Below are 19333 nucleotides of genomic sequence, written 5' to 3' on the forward strand. Positions count from 1 at the left end.
GAACTGTTAGCCTCCATTCCTCCGTTTAAATCTCAGACTGCGCACAGTAGCGGCTTCACTGGGGCGCATGGAAGTTTCTGGAAAAGCAGAGAGCTGTCCGGGGGTGAAGTTGAGGGGAGACGGCAAACTTCCTCTGAGAGCTGCCACGTCCGAGCCCACTCCCAGCACCACTTCCTCTGGAGCACGTAGCTTAAAGGACAGCAGCGGAGGAGAGGGATACACTTGAATTAATTAACGGTAAATCTGAACAAACAAGGCTTTCTTTCTTTCCTTTATTCGCCGAGAGGTCTTCGGCAATCACAGCAGAGTAGGCTGCACTAGACAACAGATGTTTCCCGTCATTCCTGTCGGTGTTTTTGTCAGGCGAGATAGAGACGCGTGTTTTTATTTTCTCCTTTTCTTCCCCTTGTTCAGTCGTAGACTAAAAAGCCTCTTTTGAAATTTCATCAAAGTTAATTGTCACACTGTTTTTTTTCGCTCAGCCGGTGAGATAATAGCCATGTTGTCAAGTGGGGAGGAATTTAAAAACTCAGGTTTACTGCTGTGGCTCTGTAGGAGCAGGGGCTGCTGTTTGCACAAGTAGGAGTTTTACAGCAAACATGGAACGTTAAGACTGTGTTTATATTGCTTTATCTCAAATAGTCTATGAACAGTACAATAACAGCATGAGTATTACACAGTTAAAAATGTGTCAAAATATCTGTATTGAACAGAGCTAGTAGCTTGTTAGGCATTCTCTTCATGCCTCTCATTGTCATACACACACAAATAGTTTATCCTTTCACTGACTCCACTTCCTGTGCTTTCCTGTAGATCTGCCATGCAGCCCAGGCTTCCTGTCTATATCCTTATTTCTTTGCCAGTTCTCCTGGTGCAAGGCAGCACTGCTGGCTCATCCAAGAAGAGCTCTGCTGTCCCAGTCAGCCCTCCACCTCGCCCGCCTCCTCCACTGGGTGACCCCAGCTGGGCTCTGGGTCTGCGCCTGTACCAGGCCCTCCGCTCTGACTCAAGCTCGATAAACACCCTCTTCTCCCCTCTGCTCGTGGCCTCCTCACTGGGAGCGCTGGGTGGAGGATCAGCAGGCACCACTGCCAGCCAACTCCAAGACCTCCTCAAGACCCCATCTCCTGCCAAGGCTGGAACCCGTGCTGGTGAGCTTCTGTCCGTGGCGTTGAAGAGCTTCACGGAGGCCAATGGGACCAGCTTTCACCTGCACACATCCTCAGCTCTGTTTTCCAAGCAGGCTCTTCCAGTCAGCCAGACGTTTGTGAAGGAGAGCCAGGCTGGATTCAGGCTGCCGCATCAGCCGCTGGGGAAAGGAGACTCCAAGGCGGACCTGAAGCAGCTCCATGGCTGGGCCAAAGCTGGGCTTGGTGGCCTGGAGGGAGCTCCTTTAGCAGCTGAAGTCCAGGCTAAGGCTGGAGCCATGATACTGGCCAATGCCATGCGCTTTAAAGGTGAGCACAGTAAATACACAAGTAGTTTTACACGTGGGTCTGTACTCAGTTCACCATGCTACCATTGGTCTGTGGTGACAATGAAATATGACGTTGGTTGGGTAATGGGAAATTATAGTTGTAATAGTGTGCAAACATGTCCTCATTTGTCAGTGTGTCCAAAACAGTCCTGGGTGTGACATTAGATGGAGGTGACTTAATATTTCATTATGGTGAGCACCTAAGGACATAACTGGTTGGATGTAGACACGTAACATAGCAGCGAGCCCTGACCGAGTAATGCTGAAACACACTTGTGTGCTTTTTAATTGTTGAGTCATTTGTAATTATGCAGTGTCTCTGAAGTGAAGTTTTAGAATATTAATATGGCTTGCACATGTACCATTTTCAGTGTTCAGACAGCACTGAGAGCCTGCACGCCAGTTTGCCCACCACACTGTGTGTGCCAGCGTGCCCACCCGTGTGCAGTGTGCATGTCCGTGTGTGTGTCTGTGTGCGTGCATGCGGTGGACTCCAGCTGGTGGACACAGCAGATAAAGGATGATTCTGGGGTCTATCACTGAGAGCTTATTCATCTTCCATTGGGGGGTGATGTGTCATCTTAAATAATTGAGTAACAAGTGTCCAGACTCTCTCCCTCGGTGTCATGCCTAACATCTGTGCTTGGAGCGCTCCAAGTCTGCGCCGGCACAGCTTGGCTCAGATCTGTTCTTTGTGACGGGCTGCAGTGGTGGAAACCAGTCAATGTTTTGGTACAAATGCAGTCAGTTAGAAGCCCCATCTGTGATTTAACAGTTGCATCTCTAAAACATATCCACATAATCCTTATCTGAAGTTGATCGTTCATCATTGTGCCCGTTTAAAAAGTAGATTAGTTAAACTGTTAAAGGGTGTCTGTGTTTGCACAGCTAGACTTTTAGTACAAAAATGTCAAGAAGTAGCAAATGAGTTATTTTTCGTTTTCATGAGAACTTTTCAGGAATGTAATCTACCATCTCTCTCTTTCTCAGAGCACAGCCAACATTCGTGTGCCTGCTTACGTAGAATCTCATTTTTGTTTGCAGTCTTCACAAAAGATGACGATGCGTTAAATATACCCTTCTGTTTCACTTGTTCTTTTTGTGGCGTTTGTCTCTGTTTTTGTGCTTTTGTCATTGTTTATCGCGTGTCTAATCTACCCCTGTCTTCTCTCCCTCTTCTTCCCACGTGTCTCCTGTTCACATCCTTATCTGCTTCTATCTGCCTCCATTCCTTCTGTTTCCTCCTGCAGGTATTCTTTTTATTAGGTGCAAAGGAGGCATTGCTGTAAAGGCAAGTGAAAACAGGTTGCCAACAGATAGACAGCCTTTTGAAAATAACATTCCCTGACAGACTATACATTGATAAGCAATTTAATTAATTTTCTTTGTTTGATGTTTTGACTTCATTACGAAATGAGTTTTTCCGTGAACCGACCCTCGTTTGGTCGGTTCATTAATTTTGTGGAGGAAATATACAAATTAGATTATACAGCAGATTGCAGAACACAAATTAGATTACAGAAAATTGGATTCCTTTAGTTTTGATTCATAATTTAAAAGTGGTCGATATTTGCTTCTTGCTCTTACTAGCTGCCTCTGGTTTGTTGCAACTTTTTTTTTTTATTTGTCTTTGATTTCTGGGTCTTAAAGCAATTCTCTGTGATAATGTAATGGTTTCAGAGATAGTGCCGGAATTTCTTTTGGCACTGAACAGGCATCTGCTTCCTTGCCCGTTTTTGTTTGTTTCACTTTTGTTCCCTTTAGTTAATTATTGAAGGGGAGAATTAAAAAAGCTCTTTGCTGTCCCTCCTTCCCTGGGCAGTACACAACATTCAAAGAAAGGGAAGGTCAGGGGCAATTAGCAGTAGAACATGCTTATAGTAGAGAGATGTTAAAAGTGAAGAGAATGGGGAAAGGGGCTGCGGAGAAAGAGCAATGTGAGGAGAGATTTCTGGGTGGGAAGGGGACAAAGAGATGCAGGGTAAAAGAGATGGGTGGAAAAGTAAAGAGCAAAAACTGAGAAAAGTAAAGAGAGGGTGGCCTGCTGAGAGAGCGAAAGAGATTGACAGACATAGTGGAGGGATGCAAAAGGGCCTACCTTGGGAGTTTCAGTCCACGCTAGTTAATTAATTCAGGCTTTGTTCCCATTTTAGACAAACAAACACTGGAGACGGAAGGAGAAAAAAAAGATAGCGAAAAAAAAACAGTAGAGAGACTTATACACAAGATAACACAACAACATGGGGAAGTAGAAGAGGAAAGAAAAGGCAAGAGAGAACAACACGTCCCCACGTATTTATCTTCTAATAATACAGTAGCTTCTCAAATACCATAACTATTTGTAATCAAAAGTTGATAAGGGAGGAGAGGGAGTGGGTCGGTTGCATTGATTCTCCTCTGGTTTTTGCCTGAAGTTTACAGTATGAACTGATAAGTCTGTGAGCAATTGGATTTCTTAGCTGTGCAATTGTCTCATTGTTTATTGTTGATGGATATTAATGGATTCAGGTTTCAAACGATCTCTCCACTGCAGTGCTGTCTTATAAAAGAAGACAATGCAGTACATTATCTTGGACACAAGCCCACACAGGCACACGCAGAGATCAACAGAATCTGCTGTGCAGGCTGGTGTGGCCATCAAATCCCCGCTCAAGACCACTTACACACACACACAAATGTACGCACACTGTGGAGAAATTCTTCTCTAAATCTTCTCTAATCATTATGACATCATTTCAACAACACGGCTGCCACTTCAGGTAACCTTGAGCGTGGAGCAAATGTCAGTGACTAGCATGTCTGTGAGGCAGAATCACGTGACATTTTGCTGTGATGTGGGATTGGCTGGGGTCCAATGGAGGCTCTGTGGTTTTTGGGAAAGCCACTCCCAGTGCTGAAACAATTTGCCCATTAATTGAGCATCAGTTTTAATAGTTAAACAATTTAAACATCAATTTTACAAATCAGCTTTTGTGTACTTGTCATAAGGAGTACCCGTCAGCCCGTGAAAACCGTTATATACGTGCTTCCGAAGAAAATAACACTGATTATTGCTGAAATTTGTTTTTGTCTGTTTTTATAGTTTTCAACTTAACAATTACAAACGTTGGTCCACTGGATGGATTGTCATGAGTTTGGACAGACATGTGTGGTCCCCACAGGATGAATCCGACTGACTTTGGTGATCCCTTGACTTTTCATCAAACTCCAGCGGGAGGCTTACATTTTTGTGTTTTAGGGGAGATATTTTGACAACTAGCGGATAGATTGCAATGACATTTAGCACAGACATTTTCATCTCTTACCTTTTCATCTAGTGCCATCAGTACTTGTTAAATACCTGAAAAACTAACAACATTCCCATCAACCTCAGTTGTTCTGTGTGTTTGCTGCTAATAATGAAATGTTCACATACATGCTAACAAGCTAAACTAATGATGGTGAGCATGGTAAACATTATACCAGCTAAGCATCAGCATGTTAGCATTATCATTGTGAGCATGTCAGCACGCCGATGTAAGCATTTAGTAGAGCCAACCGAGTTTTGCAGATATTATCGGCCGATATTAGCTACTTATTGCACAGTTTGCCTGCCAGAGGGCGCTCTGCAGCTCCTCTGTTCAAAGCACTGCAGCATCACAGAACAAAACATCAGCTGACTGGAGACTACTGGAACATGTGGAAACAACTACAAAGAGTAGCTCATGGTAGCTCTCACACTCAGTGTTCTCTGTGAGTTGGTCATTTGTCACGTCAATTATATGACTTAAATAATAATAAAAATACTTCTCCTCTCCTGAAAATATTCGTGATTAGACTTGCTAACCCTCACTGCCCTCTCTGGGGTCACAGCAGTGCGTTTAATGTTACAGTAGGTGAGTGGAGGAGGCTACGCTGTTGACAGATGTGATTGTAGATTTATTCCTGAAACGGTTCTTGTTCCTCTCATTCTCCCTAATTCATTACTTCTAAATATTCTTTAACATCACTTACAGCAGCTAACGATTGCGAGCGCGCGGGGGGGGTAACTGGCAACTGCATGAACGTCGCGGTTCCTCACGGGTCTATTTCAAGTAGTCGGCTATTTAAAAACAATAAAATAAAAATCTCGGCACAACACCAGTGAAGCTGGGGCTCCATCTCTTCAGCAAGTGTTCCTCTTCCGCCACCACATTCACGCTACGCCTACACATGTGCACTGATGACCCAGGGTTAGGGTTACAATTTTGGATTTATTCACGCACTTTACAAAGTTATTTTCTTTTTAATTTTTTCTTTGTAATTAGCTGTATATTAAGTTATTGGGAGAAAACTGGTAGTTCTATGTAAAACCAGACGTTGAACACCCCCATGTCGCCAAAATGGCGTGATCCTTGTTTCACTGCGAAGCTACGACTGTGAGATTGACAGTCGAATCAGGCTCCGCCCATCGAAGCATTGAATCTTCCATTTGCTATTTACTTTAATGTTCATTAGTAGTAGTACTCTATAATTTTTTATCAAATCAGATAAGATATTTTAAGATGTTTTCTGTACTTTTATACATTTTACTGTTTATCAAAACTTAAATATATTTTGTTGTACCTTTTGTTCAAAGTACTATTCCTAACAATAAAAAAGTTTCTTTTTAAACTGCATTATGTCAGGGTATCTTGGTATGGTCTCAGCATAACAAATGTTAGGGGACAATCTTTGTTTGACAATCCTCGATAATGGACTCATATAGGTCCAGCATTTAGCTCAAAGCATCGTTGTGCAAGTACAGACTGACAGAGCCGCTAGCATGACTGTAGGGTGCTTCTCAAGTCTCTTAAGCGCATCACTTGCGTCTTTTCCTTGCGTCTTAGTCCCGCCCACCGTGGATGCATGGACAGAGACGAAAGGAAACAAAGCCAGGAGAAAAGGAACGAGGAAATAGGTTTTTAGAGACGTCCCTTCCTCCGAAGCCTCACGTGAAGCGACGTCCGTTTCTGATGAAGGCGCCAGCTAATCACAGCTCGATCAGATGTCAGTCGGCTGTAACAGCTGTAGAGACTTTTGAGTTTGTGTCTACACATATGTACACGGTGTTGGTACTCAGTCTCCGTTATCAGTGCAGACCAGCATGATTCTCAGTTACCTGTTTAACAAACACCTGCACATGAATAATTATACTGTCCTGCTCAGAGGCACAGGATAATTTCTACTGGCACAATGCTTATATTATCTGCATTTATATTTATTGATTCTGATTGAATTTGTTATTGAATAACCCAAAATATGATAAAATGTTTAAGGGAAATTCAAATGATGTAACTCATATTAAAGTCAACGCTCAGTTCTGGGCTCTCCGTTTATTTCCTCTTCTGATATCCTTTAACACTACTGCACACATTTTATTTGCAAGTCACATCACTCGTCACTGATCGATCACTGCGTTCCATCATATCAATCCAATGCATTTTTTTTTCATCAGCTGATTTTTCACACGGAGCCGCCTGCTGCTTTCATCACATGCAGTAGGTGAGATGGCTGGATGTGCAGGCTTAATTTTCCTTTGCTTGCTTCATTAGAGATATTAGTGCAGTTTAATGTCATCAGTCCTGATGTATCAGATCAGTCTGATCAGCTGCAGCGTCCAGTCAATATAACGACTACCAAATAAGGGGGCGTGTCGGTCAGTAAAAGACTTCCACGAAGGATGCACTGGTGTATCCTCGCTCATGTCTCCTCAGAGATCGATCTTCGCTCCTCGGAGCGCAACGGAGCATAACAACTTCCGGATCAAGCAACTAGCAAGGAAACGACAAATAAGAGACTTGAGAAGCACCCTTAGGCTTGTTTTAATCTGCCTCTTGCCAGTGCCCCAACTTGATGGAAGTGCAATGCTTAGTACTTTTCAAATGTTTGCCATTTTTTCTTGATAAATTACTTGTTTATCAAACATAAAATGCCAAACATTCAAAGGAGAGTATTTGGCATTTGAGAAGATTTGCTGCTTTACTCTGCTTTATATCACTGTAAATTGATTATTTTATAACTGTGTGGAACTGTTGTTCGGACAAAACGAGCAATTTAAAGATGTGACCTTGGGCTCTGGGAACTTAACAGATGATATTTTCTGATATTTTAAAGACTAATTTATTATCAACAATATCAAAAATAGAAGACCATGCACTCTTTGTCCAAGTATTTAATGATAAAGCCAAGCAACTGGTCTCTAGACCTTCATTGGGGCAAATGAGCCATTTGATTTTTTTGGCCTTCTTGCACTTTGCTATTGTGTCGTGATTGAGGTGATTTCTTCAAATCATTAATCAATCGCAAAATCATCACTAGTTGCAGCCCTAGCTGGCCCCGGGTGTCAGTCACAAAGAGTGACATGAGTGCAAGTCATAATCTGCTGACCTCCTCCCTTCATCCAGTGTCCCCTGCTTGATTGAATGTCCCAGTGTCTTTGCGAAAGGGTTATTACAACAGTAATTCCACTACTCTCAGCCCCTCCTAAATTGACAACTGTCAGGCGGTTAGCAGGGACAAGTGGGATGCAGTGAACAGTGAATGGGACAATGTGGCCTTAAGGACCTCATAACTGCCTCAGTTAAGCACTGTCAACCCTGCAGCTTTAAGAAGATTTTAATGGGTAATAGATATGATATATGATTCATGAGCAGTGTCAGCCAGTGTCACTGTGTATTTATGAACATGGCATTGTTTAACCTAGTGTCCAACTTTTCAAGTCCTTTCAATCATTCAGTATTTTCTTACAGCCTCTCCACGACAGGCATCCAAAAGGTTCTATTTTTTGTGTTTGTTTGGCTGTTTGTTCAGGGCTCTGGGAGAGAGAGTTCAGCGAGGAGAGCACAGATCATCGTACCTTTTTGGGGAAGAAATACACCAAAGTGATGATGATGCACAGAGCAGGTAAATAACAGTCTGTCGCTGACGTACTCTTGCCAGCAAATAAATGCAGCGAAAAGCAATTTGAGTTCTAAAATGGCTTGAACATCTGTAAGGTTCAATCTGCTTCCCTACTATTTATCACTGTGTACCTCGTGATTTATTTAACACGCTTTTCATATTTTATGTATTGTCTTAAAACAACAACGAAGCAGAGTGAAATTTTGCTGTGACAGCAGTAAAGGATGTTAGAGGGATACATTGTTTTTTATTTAATGTTATATTAAATTGCCATTTCCAATTTATGAAAAATATTATTTCAGTGATCCTTTGCCATCCTGTCTAAAGTTGCATTCACATTATGTTTGATTGGATTTAATCCAACTCTGCATTGTTTTCTCCTGTTGTACGGTTCATTTAGGCAGGTGAGTAACTGCACGGCTGAAAGTGCACGTCTGAACCAGCTGCTGTGGAGAGCTCCTGCTTAATTCTGTGCATGCCTCTGCCTGTCCTTTCCTCCAGGTTTGTATCGTCACCATGAAGACATGGCAAACATGGTGCAGGTTTTAGAGGTGCCTTTATGGGGAGGCAAGGCCAGTATGGTGCTCTTGATGCCCTTCCATGTCGAGAGTCTGGCGAGGTTGGACAAGCTTCTGACCCTTGAGCTGCTGTCCAAGTGGCTGGAGAAGACAAATATAACCAGTGTGGCCATCTCGCTCCCCAAGGCCAACATCACCAGCACACTAAGTCTGCAGGTTAGTACAACAAACTTTTTGCTTTTTTCATATTTGGTGAACTATTTGAATAATATTTGAACATATGTTCTAAAAAAAATAACACACAACTATAATCATAACTTTAAGGTTAGTGTAGTTAAGGTAAGTTTAAACTTGGGGGGTCTTTAGGTGAGGTACATCCTCTAGGTTTGTGGTTGCATCCTTTTTCCCCTCCCCCGTGGTGCACAGATGGCTGCAGCTCCAGAGTTTTCCCGAAGGGCCTTGGATGGCTCTGGCAAATCCTTGGAGTGAGTGTGAACAAACAGGTGCTCCATCCCCACCAGACACCAGCCCTTATTGATTTGGCCTAATTTCCAGAGTCACCTCACCTTCCCTGACAATTGCGTTTCTGGTGTTCTGGTGGGATCTGCAAGTGTTTCTGTGGGAGTAATAGTGGTTGATTGTTTTTATTTAGTCTTTGCAGTGGAGAAGTGGTTCCTCAGCTTTTTAATACTGTAGTGGAGATTGACAGAGCCCTGCATGCAGCCTGGACAGTAGTTTCTTCTTTTAGTTTCTATCTTTGATTCATTTCCCGTGTCCGCATCATTTTCATTGTTTCTTTGCCTTCTTTGTCCTCTTCTTTGGTTTTCCCATGTCTCTTCTTTGTTCTCTTCTTCTGTCTTGGCCACCTCGTCTTCCTGACTCGCACTCTGCTTATCTTGGTTCTCTTTCTCTTCCCCTTTAAAAGTATTCTTTTCTCTATTCATACGTCGTTCTTCTTCCTCCTCACTTTTCTCTGTCGCCTCCTCTCTCTCTGGCCTAGTGCCTCCGTGTTGTGCGGTGTTTCTCACACGCCTTTTCTTCCTCTTTCGCTTCTTCGTCCATACATTCTTTACCTACATCCTCTGTTTCTTGCCTACTTTTCTGCCTTCCTCTTCTTCTGCCTCTTTAGTGCTCTTGGTAACTGAAGCAGAGACCTGGCTTGCCCCTTCCAGTCCGATGCTCTGACTCAGGTGAGTTCAAATGTCACTCCTTCCCACACTTTTCCTCTCTTCCTTGAGGTGATGGGCATCCAGCTGCACACACAGCATTGGGGTGTAACAGCCTTCACCAGGGAATCAAACTCTGGCTGGTAGGAGGCTAAGAGGGGCCTAGGGAACATGATCTGTAGCTCCTCAGTGGGCTTCTGAAGCCTCCCAACTACCTCCTTTTGCAGGAGCCCCATGGTCATGCCACAGCCCAGCTGGTGGTCTGCTTGTATCTCTGCTCCTGTTAACCCCAGAGCCAGCAGGTATCTGGCCTGAGTTAGAAGAGAGGGAGCCAAGAAGAGCACCAGGCAGACAGGCAGCAGCTTAGTGGCTTCTGATGCTAATGTCAGTGCTTGGTGGTTGTTATGGTTCATACAGGCCAAACCGGAGGCTGGACGTTTAGAGAAAAGCTAGTGGAAGAGCGCGTATTTGACCAGGCCACAGGGTCCATAGCAGGGGCAAGGGCACAGACAAGTTGCTAGACAAGTGCTAGAATCACACAGGCCTCCACACCTTTGAGATTTTCCTGCTGATGTGGGTCAAGCTCGTTGTACTGATATTAGCTGCAGCCACTCACTAGGGATGTCTCAAAATGTAAATAACAGCCTTTGACTGACAACAGGCAAGTTTACTTTTGGTCTGTCATCACTTACTTACGGAATTAATGTAAATAAGTGACAGCTGATATGAGCTTCCAAGGGCAGTGTTTGCCATTCAAGCTGGCTCGAAATGAGACGAGAGGATAGACATTTAAGACGATGCTGATGTATTAAAATGTTCTTGGCCATGATACTGCTCAGGACATCTTTAGTACTCAGACCCTATGATGCATTCAGACTGAATGCAAAACATGTATCACCTTGTATTATCTGGATAAATGTATAGAGTGTGTGTGTAGAGTGTACTGACTGTAAAGACTATACAGCGTTTAGCTAGCTGTAACTAGCTAGCAATGTACGCACTGTGTGTAAATATGACAGCTCAGACCGCCATTGTGTTCAGTCTGAGCACACACTTTGGGTGAAAGAAAGGTACAGGAGTTAGTGGTATGGCTTTATGAATGAGTGAGAAAGACATAGTAAGAGAAAAAGAGCGAGTGAGAGGTTAGTTGAACCTGACAGATACAGAGGGCATGCCAGTAAAACCCATTTCCCCAGGGAGGGTACACTGACTGGAACCTATTACCATGTCCTCTTTAGATGTACATTGTAACCTCATCATTGACTGATGAAATCCACTTTGCCCTCTCTCTAGTTAAAAAAACATTTCTGAAGAGTTGTGCTGCCATGTTATTCTGCTAGCCATGCCCTGAAGAACAAGCTTTTGACATTAACATTGTCAGGATACTCTGGGGAGGAGGCAGTAATCTAGAACTAAAGCTTGAAACAACTCCTTTTGACACGGTTATGGCTTTGCCAGGGAAAGAGCAGAAAACATACTGTTGCACAAATACTCCTTTGTGTCTGCAAGAGAGTTTGCCTGAAAAAAAAAAACAAAAACAAACTTTGACTCTTGTAAACAACTAAAAGTAGATGTACTTTGCTCTCATTATGGGCCTTAATTTTGGACAAGCACTTGAATGTTTTGGCCTCTGTTTCTCCAACTCGTCAAGAGTTGTCTCCCTCCGTTTGCTCTCAAGAAGAAGAAGTGCACTTGAGGAATCATTATGGAAGGGCTAAAGCTCTGAACAAACCCTCAGTAACCTCCGTTCTCATTTCATCTGTCTGTCCAACCCTTCTGGCCAACGACAGCCTGCCATGTCTTCTCTGACGATCATTTTTCCAATTGGGTCGGGCAAATAATTGCTCATCACTGTGCGTTAATACTGTTTACAACTCTGTCTGTCAGTGCTTGGGATGGCCATGGACTCCTAAGATTAGAGGGCGGCATCAGGACAAAGAAGATCATAGTAGTGTGTGTGTGTATGTCAACCCTAACGCTCGTGTCCTCTGTGTGAGGCAAATCCGAACAAACAAAAACGCACAGCTCTGAGTCATGTTGCATGGATTTGCCACATCCAAGCGCACCCATTCCCTCCTTCACCTCTGTCCTCTCTGTCGTATCAGTCTCATCTAATCCCTTTTTGTCGGTCTCACGTGTGCCGGTAATATGCCATCACTCAGCGACCGCGCATTGGCTCTGCTGACCTAAATAGGAGTGACGTTCGCTGGTAAGTGAGCAGGAGAGGTGGAGGAGGATGAGGGGGGTCAATGATTGCTTGGGGACAAGGTGGAAAGTGTCACAGAGAACTATAAATAGTGCCAGAATTCAGCTTTTTTTTCTCTTTACGTCTCCCTATTTGTGGCATTCTCCTCTGGTGAAGGGCAGACTGTATCGGAGTCTGTAGCCAGAGATGGAGAACCCTCTTAACAAGCCTGGCCCAGAGGTCACTGAATAAACCACCCTCATTGCTCCCTTCCTCTGTCTCTGATCCAGTGCTGGCCAGGCCACACACACATACACACTAATGGCCGAGCTTGAGCTCCATTCCGGTTGTATCTCCAGTCGGTGACTAAGACATATGAGTGTGCGCCGAGAGCTCGCTCAATCATGGCTAATGAGGTCAAAAGGCCATCAAATATTTACAAGAGCACACTCCACAGTATACAGTGTCGAGGGACAGCTGTTTTAACACAGCTACCGCAACCTTGCATCATATGAATTAATCAGATGCATTTCATGGACATTAGTTAAATATCTAACTAAAAGCTAAAGCTTCTTTTTCCTTTTTCATTTGTGGTAAAAAAAAAATGGCCTTGTGGAGTAAAAAGCTGTTCATGTGTATATGTGAGCAAGTGAATGAGACACAGAGAGCGTATTGACCATGCAAAAGAGGTAAAAGCCCGTGGAAATAAAATACCAATACTGGCATTGCGGATGAGACTCAATGAAGAGATGGAGAGGCTTTGAAGCCTCAAGAGAGCTGATAGAAAGAGAGTGCCACATACTGCATACTTGAAACCACCCACGCAGGATGTTAAGGGCAGTATTGAATTAAGCACAACACGTCTGTAGTTGCTTAAGGTGGCAACAGCTTAAAAGAGTCCCTTGGCAGGTGTGATTTGTAAAAGCCAGATGAAATAGGAGGTGTAAATTGTGCAGGAGCAGTGGAGATAAGCAGGTTTTTAGCCCTGCTTTCTTATGATTTTTGGGCTGATTATAATCGTGATGCCTACATCGTGATTATAGGCATCACAATTGATTGGACCAGATTGGACATAGTTTGTTGTATTTTGTCATTTCATAGACCAAGTGATTCATTCAGAATGTAATCAACACTTAACCTTCAGCTCTCTCTGACGACTTAACAGTCTTTGTTGCCTTTGCCTCTTCATCAACTATCTCATCTAAACTGTGGTGGGGTTTTTTTGCAGCAATAATTAGCAAGGAAGACTATTTTTGATTGATGTCCATTGCTGTTTTTGTACAGAAACACAAATATTCGAGGTGTTTTGGGATAGAAGCAATTTATTGTACCTTTGGGTAAATCAGTCTTGGCTCTACTGCTTTTCCAAAAGCAATAAATGCAATATGCAATACACATACATAAAATGTTGCACAAGGCAATAAAAAATGATAAATACACAATTCTTATTTCAGAGCAAGGTTTCAGAGAACTCAGGATGTCTTTGAAAGCATTGTTTATTGAAGCCCAGTCATTGACCCACCCCTAAGTAAAATTCCCTCACACTTCAAGGCTTGTCATGGGATTTCGGAGATTACTTAGTGTTTTTATATATATATAGTGTTTAGATATATACATATATAAATCTCTTTAAATAAACCTCACTTGCTTGGCATGTGCTCCAATTTGTTCAAGTCCCATAGTTAGAAAGCAGCAGCTGAGCGTCTCTCTGTTTGATCTCAGCCTTGCTACTCATCTTTCTATTTTTTCCCATTGTCATTATTAAGGCTGCTCTGTCTTTTAACATCAACCTCAGTGACTCCTCACAGAAAGAGCTGTAACATGTCCTGGCTGCCACAACCTATTCCCTTAAAGCCCCCACAGGTACATCCAACAAGCTACTTACTGGGCTCAACCATCGAGCTGAAATAATGTGATGCAGAGTGCTGCACGCCTGGGGGTTGATGCCATGCTACCTCAGGCCTGGTTAGACCGCACCACTGTAGGCCACGTAAGCCCCCCCCCCCATACACACACACATACACAGAGGAAACCACCAGCTGACAATGCCTGTGGCTCTCACTCGCAGACAAATAGCCCGTTGATGCTGTGTGCGAGGCATCAGCAGTCCACCCAGTGCTGTTCCATCTAAGATTCATGTGGTGCTTCAGAGAGAAAGGGCAGCCAAAGAGCACCTCCCAGAGGTTTTTCTCCCCATATAATGCAGTGCCACACCTCTGCGATGCACAAGGCCTCTATAGGCTCCTCTGACACCCCTGGCCTGTTTCCCAGTGTGCTGCCACGGGGTCCCTACATTTTTAAACACTTTATAGCTTCAAAAAAATTGACCAAGTGCTTTTGCCTTACAAGCAGATTAAGAGTCAGAGAGGAATGCTAGGCCATGTGGGGTTGGTTGGTACTATTTATATGCGTCATAGTGGTACCTGCTCCACTGTAGGTCAAGGAATACTGGTAAAGCGAATGAGGAAGGGTGAGAGACACAGAAACCACCTCTTTACACACACATTTGTCTTAAACGATGTGAGGAATCCACCGGCTTGAATCTGTTTTCTGTTTCCTCGTTAGATAAGGAGCCGAAAACCTTGAAATGATTGCCGGTGGAGATCGAGAAGTTGAGAGAGCGATGTATGCCGGAGCGAGTTGGCCTGTCACAGAAAGAGAAGGATGAGGCGGGGAGGAAAAAGACTGAGTTGGGAGCAGAGAGAGAGAGAGAGAGAGAGAGAGAGAGGGAGATAAAATAGAGGCACGCGGGGCAGATGAGGGATGGGGATGCCAGGCAAGTGGCAGAGCAGCAGAGGAAGACAGTGATGTAGTGGTAGCGGGTTGAAGAAGAGCGGAAGAGTGGAGAAATAATGGATGAGGACAATAGAAGTGCATTAGAGGAGGAGGTGGCATGCGTGTCTGTGTGGAGAAGGAGCTTTGCATAAAAACACTGGGATGGGAATGACAGGTGCATACAACTGTATACACATCTACCTATTTCATGTTCAGACATAAGCCAGCATGATCCAGATTTAACTACCTCTTGCATGCACATCTTAACATTTAAAAAGAAAAGCAGACAGTACACATCGATTATTACAGTTGTCTATTAGCATGTGGTTTCAAGAACTGAGCGGCGCTGTAACTCTGTGGTTTTGGAAAGAAAGCCAAAGTCAGCAAGGCAGCACCCACATAACATTTCCATTTACCCAGACAACTCACCCAAATCAGTTTGTGCTCTTGTTCATGTAAAAGATATTTCCAATTGAGAGTTTAATCGGCTAAAGTTTAAACAGTGCTAGAAAAAACACCCTTCCGCCGCAACTTTTCTTCCTGCCGTGGCTTTCCGCACATCCAGAAACAAGTCCACACAGTCGCACGTTCACACCCACACATGCTCTCATCTGGCCCCTGGAGAAGCCTGTCACTGTGAGTGGCCCTCTGCCATGGGAGGATAAACTACCTGTCATGGCGACGACTTTCTGTGGAATTCATATCAGAGGCAAAACAAAGGAGGTGCCGAGGTCACGGGGCATCACTCTTAAATTATTCATCCTCTGCTTCCTCCTTCCGTCTCCTCTCTGCCTGTCGTCCACTTTGTTCTGCCACCTCACAACAAGGGCAACTGTCAGCCTCTTTCTCATCTCAAATTTTTTGGCATAGAAAGTAAATAAACATTATGGTTAAAAAAAAAAAAACTCCTTTTAGAAAAGTTACCGATTGACTGTTTTGGAGGATACATTTATGTTTACGTTGATCATGTGGGGAGGTTTGGGAAGGGCAGTGCATGCCTCCTGCTTCTGAAGGTCACAGCATCATGAAATTTTAAAATGTGCTTTCCCCTTCCCGCTTGTTGTTTGGTCTTGCGTGCATAATTGATCAGTGTCCTGGCAGCTGCTTGTTCGCATACACTTGCAGGACGTCTCTATAGTAGGATGGCCTCACGCTTTGGGAGCATTGATTCAAGGCAGTCCATAAATTCCATCACTCTGTGTTTTTTTTTCGATTCCAGAAACAGTTGTCTGCTCTGGGCTTGACCGACGCCTGGGACCAGAAGGTGGCCGATTTCTCTGGGGTGTCGGACAAGAGCAAGGGGAAACTCCATCTGGGTGGCGTCCTCCATTGGGCTTTCCTGGAGCTGGCTGCTCAAGCTGGGGAAGGAGACGCAAATCTAGAGGAGGAGAACATAGAAAAGCCCAAGCTGTTCTACGCTGATCACCCCTTGATCATCTTTGTTAGAGACAACGCTACTGGAGCCCTGCTGCTGATGGGAGCTCTGGACCATGCAGAGGGAGAGGCCCTCCATGATGAACTGTAGCACCCTCTAACATCTATCCTTTTTGCCTTTCTTTTTTGTCTCTTTCTCTTACACAATCCCCCTCAAAGACTATACACCGGTTTCTAAGGCGAGACATTGTCATTCACTGTGACACACTATCACATCAGACTACGGCTGACTGTCACACATTGACACTGCATAGTCTCCCGCTGACTGACACTGACATTGCCATACCCGACACTTACACAGTCGCACAGGCATAACGACACCTACATGGCATACATAATGAAAATACTGTACAAGACATTACTAAAGTTGACAGATGCAGCAAAAACACTAACTTGAAGAGACTCCCTGCATTTTCTCTCGCCCACGCGTGTGCACGCCCACACACATTCAAGGCCTCAATGATCAACTCAACAAAAACAAAAAAAAAAACAACCCAAAAATGACAAACAAGAGTGCACTGACAAACACTAACATGCTGACAAGCAGAAGTAGTTAAACTGACACAACACTTACAGCAGCGTCAACAAAGAACTTTAACGAACAGAGGCTCGCAGCGACACTTGAATCCTCCCTGCCAGGCAAACACCAGGGCAGGCGAATGTGTGTGCGTGGTGACCCGACAGATCAAGGGTGCCCATGCGGTCGCTCTCGGAGCTGGCAGGAGCCTATGGCGGTGTCCCCTGGGCTACATCTGAGGAAGACTGATGGATCAGCCAAGTGCTTATTGATGAGCCAGCTTAATGCTAATAGCCGTAATGAGTCACAACGCTTGTCAACAACACGGAGAGGACAGGGAACCTTTTAATCTCTTAATACCATCAGGGATCAATGACACTGTTATGCTGCTAGAAACAAACATGACTGACATCGCTTGAGTTTAATCTTAAAACAGTTTAATATTTAGGGTGATTACAGCAATTTAGAGAGGTATTGATTTTCATTTGTACATTTGTTTTTTTGAAGCACACGAGTGGATGGTTGAGATATGTGAATGACCTACAGTAGCTACTGTGTATGTTTGATATTTGATAAGGTACATTTTTTTAAAAAATGTGTCTGCTCTTGTTTTTACTGTTTTTTTCACTTTCACTTCCTTAACCCGATCTTGATACAAACCAATCAATCATGAAAACATGTACTATAAATATATTATATGTGTGGATTGCCACAGATCCATCTTCATTGACAGCACTGATACAGGCTAAGACAGGAGGCCCCTTTCTTTTTCTATTTTTTCTTTTTTTTACTTCCACCCTGAACTGAATGTTGGCTGACATTGAGCCTCAAGGGTCTATGGAAGCAGATTTAAAGCCCTGAACTAGCATCGGTTATTGAATTTTGGAGGGGCAACAACACATGAATGGCTCGCAGTGTCTAGAAAGTACAGCAACAACTATGTCAACATACTCAGCGATTGCCTCCCAACAGACAATGGCAAAATATGTTTTTTTGTATTTCCACCAATGAATAGAAACACAATATATTAGTTAATTAAAAAAGTAGTCCTTGCTTGCCATTCCTCTTTAAAGTGTTTTATATCGCTCATTTCCAATTAGACAGGATGCTTTTGTGTTGTACTGACTGTCCATGCGTCTACACACAAAACACTTATATACTTATACTTATATAGTATTTCTTGACAGTAAAAATAGCAATGTGTGAAAAAACAAATGCCCCCGCCTGTCACTTGTAATCATTGCCCCAGTTCAGAAAGAAAACCCACAAAGTTCTGTCCTGTTACAGTAACAGCGTCTAGACACACAGCTGGTCCATCTGACAGCATTCAACAAATCTGTTCCAGAAACCCCGGTTACAGCTTTCTTCCTAATTTAGCCCTCTGCACAGGTCTGCTCAGCAACAGTATGTGTCATGCCTGTGTGTGTGTGTGTGTGTGTGCGCGCGAGTGTGTGTGTGTGTGCGTGCATGCATGCGTTTGTGTTCTGTCTGTTCTCGTGTGCATTCGTGTGGGAATAAAGCTACTACAATGACCTCTCTGCAGTGGCCTCCTGTGCAGCAGAGACTTGTAAAGGGCACCATATACTGCAGGTATACTCTACACTGAATAAACCCGGGAGCTCAATTTAGACAAGCCGATGATGGCTCCGAGGCCGTCTGCTGTGAGCACATCAATCCTGCTCATTCCAACACCAGCTCCCCACTGACTCACCTTCACATTTCATTCCGTTCAGAACACTGTCAAACACATGCATGTCCACATCCGCTCACAGGTAGCCAGACATAATCTGACACACAACGAAAAGGTTATTTGTGCAAGACCATAGGTTGTAGAAAGTAATTATCAACAAAAAATACATTTGTTTTCAAACTAAGCAATCCTGGAAGCTGTCACAACACCATGCTTTAATATATTAATGAAAGACAGTAGAGTTGTGTTTATCATGCTTATTGAGACATCCTTTTTTATATTTGTTGACCGTGTGTTTGTCTTGTCAGCGCACACTGTGTCCAGGAGCACTCCTTGGTAATAGCTGGCAGCAAAATTTTAGACAGGTAATTGAGTTGAACTGCTTTATGAGCTCTCTGTGATGACTTGACACTATCACCAACAGTACACGTCTACACAGAGATGCTCTCTCACATGAAAAAAAAAAAAAAGGTTGAAAGGAATTTAATGTTTAATTTGTTTTTAAATAAAACATGTTGTAAAAGTGCAACCGTGAACCTGCCCCTGCTGCGCCATGATAGGTTCAACCCTTGGACAATCCAAGCGACAGAAAAGAGGGCGAGACAGCTAAAGAGCACTCACTACTGTACTTACCCTTTTAGACGAAATCATAAAAGTGGCTCTGGTCAACT

At 43.6% G+C, this 19333-nt stretch overlaps 1 protein-coding gene across 3 annotated transcripts; it reads left to right on the forward strand.

The window, feature by feature from the left end:
* On the forward strand, positions 1–18187 carry serpinh2 (serine (or cysteine) peptidase inhibitor, clade H, member 2). 3 transcript variants are annotated; one of them, XR_005446166.1, is made up of 6 exons: positions 485–579; positions 814–1457; positions 8288–8380; positions 8879–9111; positions 9821–10085; positions 16241–16373. XR_005446166.1 is itself a non-coding variant. In XM_038731692.1 (5 exons), exons 2-5 carry the CDS (start codon positions 821–823, stop codon positions 16544–16546), a joined length of 1269 nt encoding a protein of 422 aa, XP_038587620.1. In that variant the 5' UTR covers positions 1–237; positions 814–820; the 3' UTR covers positions 16547–18187. The 3 variants fall into 3 exon arrangements, 2 of the variants coding, with proteins under 2 accessions (XP_038587620.1, XP_038587619.1); XM_038731692.1 differs by lacking the exons at positions 485–579; positions 9821–10085 and adding an exon at positions 1–237 and having other exon boundaries at positions 16241–18187; XM_038731691.1 differs by lacking the exon at positions 9821–10085 and having other exon boundaries at positions 16241–18187.
* Positions 18188–19333: the final 1146 nt, after the last annotated feature.

The sequence above is a fragment of the Micropterus salmoides genome, unplaced genomic scaffold (assembly GCF_014851395.1).
Source record: "Micropterus salmoides isolate LMB-PRFRI ecotype aquatic unplaced genomic scaffold, ASM1485139v1 Ms_hic_scaffold_2, whole genome shotgun sequence".
NCBI classification, from domain to species: Eukaryota; Metazoa; Chordata; class Actinopteri; order Centrarchiformes; family Centrarchidae; genus Micropterus; species Micropterus salmoides.